The 4,477-nt window shown below is 38.6% G+C and overlaps 2 protein-coding genes across 2 annotated transcripts; both read right to left on the bottom strand.

Annotated features, from left to right (window-relative positions):
- Positions 1–1,650: 1,650 nt before the first annotated feature.
- On the bottom strand, positions 1,651–2,388 carry LOC117574444 (zinc metalloproteinase nas-4-like). Its single transcript, XM_034258282.1, has one exon. It carries the CDS (start codon positions 2,386–2,388, stop codon positions 1,651–1,653), a length of 738 nt encoding a protein of 245 aa, XP_034114173.1.
- Positions 2,389–3,289: 901 nt separating this feature from the next.
- On the bottom strand, positions 3,290–4,004 carry LOC117574443 (zinc metalloproteinase nas-11-like). Its single transcript, XM_034258280.2, has one exon. The coding sequence runs from the start codon at positions 4,002–4,004 to the stop codon at positions 3,309–3,311; it is 696 nt and encodes a 231-aa protein (XP_034114171.1). The 3' UTR covers positions 3,290–3,308.
- Positions 4,005–4,477: the final 473 nt, after the last annotated feature.

Here is a 4,477-nt window from a genome sequence, read left to right as displayed (position 1 = left end):
ACTAAATATACTGAAATAAGCACTCGAACACACCACAACAAACCGAGCTTCCGAAGCCAAAAGGCTGCCAAAGCCAAAAGTCTCGCCGAGGCCGCCGCAGCCGAAGAGAGAGAACGAGCCAAAAGCTCCCCTAAGAGAGAGAGAGAGAGCGAAAGCTTTTTGCTGTTGCGTCGCTGGCGCACAGTGGTTACAAATTTAGTCAACATGCGAGCTCGCTTCCAGGCTCTCTTTCGAAAAGCTTTCCAGTGTCGAACTCTGCTCTCTCTCCCTTGTTCTCTCTCTCTATCCCGCTCTTTTGCCGGCGCACATTTCGTATGCAAATGCTCTTCAGACAGCATCGATGGATTTTATGGTTACCGTTAGACACATTTAAACAAACAAGTTTCAACACGTTGCCATATAGAAAACAATATTGATTAGTGCAGCAACCGTTTCCATAGCTTTCGATATGTGTCAATTAAAAGGACTTCTCCCCACACACACGCACACTCGCACACAACCATTTACATGCACGCAGACAGTCTAGAAGTATAATGGACAGTTACTTAGACGGCGGCATCCAGACATTCGCACTATTTAAGCACTTAGAGAGCACATTAAGTGCCTTGGCTGCCTGCCCAGGATCAGCACAAGTTCCCCCTCTTACACCCCTTCCTCTGACGCCTTGCCCATTCTCCATTTAGTTAACTGACACTTACATTTACACTCTAGCGAAATTAGATGAAATCGATTAGAAATGCGATTACACGCAGCGACAGGATATTATATTGGATATATTAGATGCTGTTGTCTAGAAAACTTCGAGTTTTCCTAATCAGTTATGCTTTAAATCATTTAAATCATTTTTTATTGAATCTAGATTTAGTAGCTACAAATGTAATTACTTTATCTATTGAATTTCTTAATGATTTAGTTAAAAACTCTTCAAGCCAGCTTGCTCGACAGCAAGATACTTGCTTTCCCAATGAAAGGTATCAAAATAATTAAATCTAGTCGAACACAACTTTGCAATTGCTCGGGTAATTAGTTTCTAATCGTTTAGCGGTGAAGCTAAAGGAACACTGAAAGAATTACCTTCTTTGGTATTAGGTTAAATGTATGTGGTATCAGCTGAATGAAATTAAATTGCGGTGACTTAAAAAGTTGTTAAGGGCACATTAAAAATAAATCTGAGAATATTTAATTTTTAACAAGAAATCGATATTAAACTGCATACAAAATAAAACAGTTAACTAAAAGAACCAAAATTAAGAAATAATTATCCGAAGCGGAATCAAAAATCAAGGAAGGAACGAAAAACATTACAATACTTTATAGAAACAAGTAATGAAAGCAAAACAATGGGTAAATATTCTCAAAAACCACAAAAAATAAATATACTAAAGACTATATTTGGTATATTAATATAGTACTATATTTAAATTATACCATAATGTAAAAAATATACCAGATTGTGAGCCAAAACAAATAATATTCGTAGTAAGTAGGCGATTTTCCCATCAAAATGTATTTCTTAATTAACATTCACAATTTTTAACATAAGTATTTTGTAATATTTAGCATATTATTTACTATTTGCCATTAAAAAAGAAGAAATAAAAAATATAAATATAGGCGCTCAAAACCGTTAATTTATTCATTCATACTTGTCTAACAATTGTACATCTGGCGCACTTTGAATAGATCGCCCTCAGAAGGCGCCAACACTTGGCCCATCTCTCGCTCCACCGCCGCTCCATCGACCAGAGCACGTATAGTTGGCTTGCTGGGATCCTTGGCAAATGCGTTCTTCGGATAATGCATAACGCTCTCGAAGTCATAAGGCACATCGTAGGTGGTGGTTGCTGAATCCGACATGGCCATAAATTGTGACCAATATTTGCGTGGAATATTATCGTAATCAATGACGACATGATCATCGCGATCGTGACGACTCTGCTCGTGATACAAGCCCAGCACGTGCAATGTCTCATGCTGGATAATTCCCGCCTTACTTAAACAGTGCCCGGTGAGGACGACATCGTGAGAGCTGCCGCCCAACAGCGGCACAGGATTGTAACCCACTCGTGTGCCGCACATATTGGGTGACTTTTTGTAGTAGACATAGCGACGTGGAGCTGATGCCTCCACCTCCTCGAACTGCAGACAGGTCTGCTCGTTAAACACGGCCAACGCAGAGCGAACATTCGACTTTTCCTCGTCGCTCAATTCGCTGGAGAGACGATAATACATTTGGGTATTGGGCCAACGTTGCCAAGGGTTTTGCAACGCGTTGCGAGTCTTCATGTCTGCCAGCTCATCATCTATGTCAATCTCGTTGTAATAGTTCTCAAAGTACTCGCCACTGACAATGGACACCAAGCCCAGTAAAACGATTACTAACCACATTTTGCACAACTTCGAAGCACTTTTCTACGCTTTTTATATGCCAAAAATTAAAGTGCATTTGCAATTGAAAAATGCAAATTAGAAACATTATCAACTAAAAGTTGGCAACGCATTCCTAATGCCAACTTGTTTCAACGATAAACCCGCTATCCGTTGAGTATACGCCCCATATATCAAATGATTACACACTTGTAAAGTAAACAAATCATTTTCATGTGCATGACAATGTATTTCAATCCAATTACAAGCACACTCCAGGACAAAAAAAGTGGCGCAGACCTGCAGAATTAGTTGGTGAACTGCTTTGAAAATACGTATACGTAATGTGAAGCATAGTAGATAAAATATAGTTGGTGAGCGCTTAAAATAATTTGAGTGCATGATTTGCAGGTTTCAGAATAAATAAATGTATTTCAAAATTAGTTTAATAGAGAAGCAAGCCATGAAAAATGGTGAAAGTAAATCGAAAAGCTATTTCAACACAAACAATATCAACAGCTGAAAGGATCTAATAAACTAGCCTATCTTCTTCGTGCAGCTACTTTTTATAGCCACCAGTGTTGCAATGCATACTTACCATATTACATGGATGGGCATTGGACTCGCGCTTGTTGCAGGTGCAAATTGAACACACCTTAATGCATAATATTAACATGTCAATTGCCTTTGCTTGATAAGCGCACGCAACATCCATTTACTTTTGTGCGTCTTTTGTGAACTGCGTAAAATTCGAAAATTTACATTTACTATATCTATTTGATCAATATATAATATATTTTGTAAACATAAATAATATATTCTGTTCTAGAGAATGTGATAATGAATCGAAATAAATCAAGCATTGTTTTATATATATTCAAAAATATCATTTTTATTCAAAAATAATAAAACTCATCTGTCTGGCTGTCTGTCCATCTAGCCTAACAATTATACATTTTGCGTATTTTGATAAGATCACCCTCAGAAGGAGCCAGCCGTTGGCCCATCTCTCGCTCCACCGGCTTTCCATTGACTTTAGCATAAATAGTCGGAATGCTGTCATTCTTGGCAAACGCATTTTTACGATAGTGCATAATACTATCGAAGTCATAGGGCACACCGTAGGAGGTGGTTCCCTTGACGATAGCAAAATTATTCCACTTTTTGCGTTCAATGTTTGCCCAATCGATAAACACATGCTGATCGCGATCTTGACGACTCTGCTCATGATACAAGCCCAGCACATGGAGTGTCTCATGCTGGATGGGACCCGTATGATTTAAGCAACCCTCGGTAAGATGTACAACATGTGGCCTGAACATCGGTATGTAACCCACATATGTGGCGCACCTTTTGGGTGACTTTTTATAGTAGACATAGTGAAGCGGTGATGATTCCTCCACCTCCAAGAACTTCAGACAGGTCTGCTCGCTAAACAAGGTCAACGCACGGCGAACATTCGACTTTTCCTCGTCGCTCAATTCACTGGAGAGGTGATAATATATTTGGGTATTAGGCCAAAGTCGTGAAGGGTTTTTCAGCGCGTTACGAGTCTTGTCAATCTCGTTGGAATCGCACTGAAAGTACTCCGCACTGACGATGGACACCAAGCCCAATGAGACGATTATTGACCACATTTTGCACTACTTCCAAGAAATTTTCTTGGCTTTATATAGGTCGAAAATTCAACTGAATTTGCCAAGTAGAATTCTAAGAAAATTGATAAAAGCAAATTAGATAAATTAATAACTAAACGTTAGCAACGCATTCCTAATACCAAATTGTTTCAGCGATAAACCTGCCTCATATTTTAAACGATTACAACATTGTAGAGTGAACGAATCATTTGCATAAGCATAACAATGTATTTCAATACATTACAAGCATGGCAGAAATGTGGTACTGCCCTTCAATCACAGTTAGCGAGATATTTTAGAAATGCGTATACGTAATGTAACTACAGTGGTGGCCATAAAATAAGGCAGAGCCGTAAAAATATGGTTACAAAGCGTTTAAAATATCTTCACTTATCTTACTATTGTTTCTAAATGTAAATGAAAGTCTCACTTAAGAAGCAATTACGCTATAAGAATTCAAGATAGCAACAGCA

The sequence above is a fragment of the Drosophila albomicans genome, chromosome 2R (assembly GCF_009650485.2).
Source record: "Drosophila albomicans strain 15112-1751.03 chromosome 2R, ASM965048v2, whole genome shotgun sequence".
Classification (NCBI taxonomy): Eukaryota; Metazoa; Arthropoda; class Insecta; order Diptera; family Drosophilidae; genus Drosophila; species Drosophila albomicans.
This window is presented reverse-complemented; position numbering and strand designations above follow the sequence as displayed.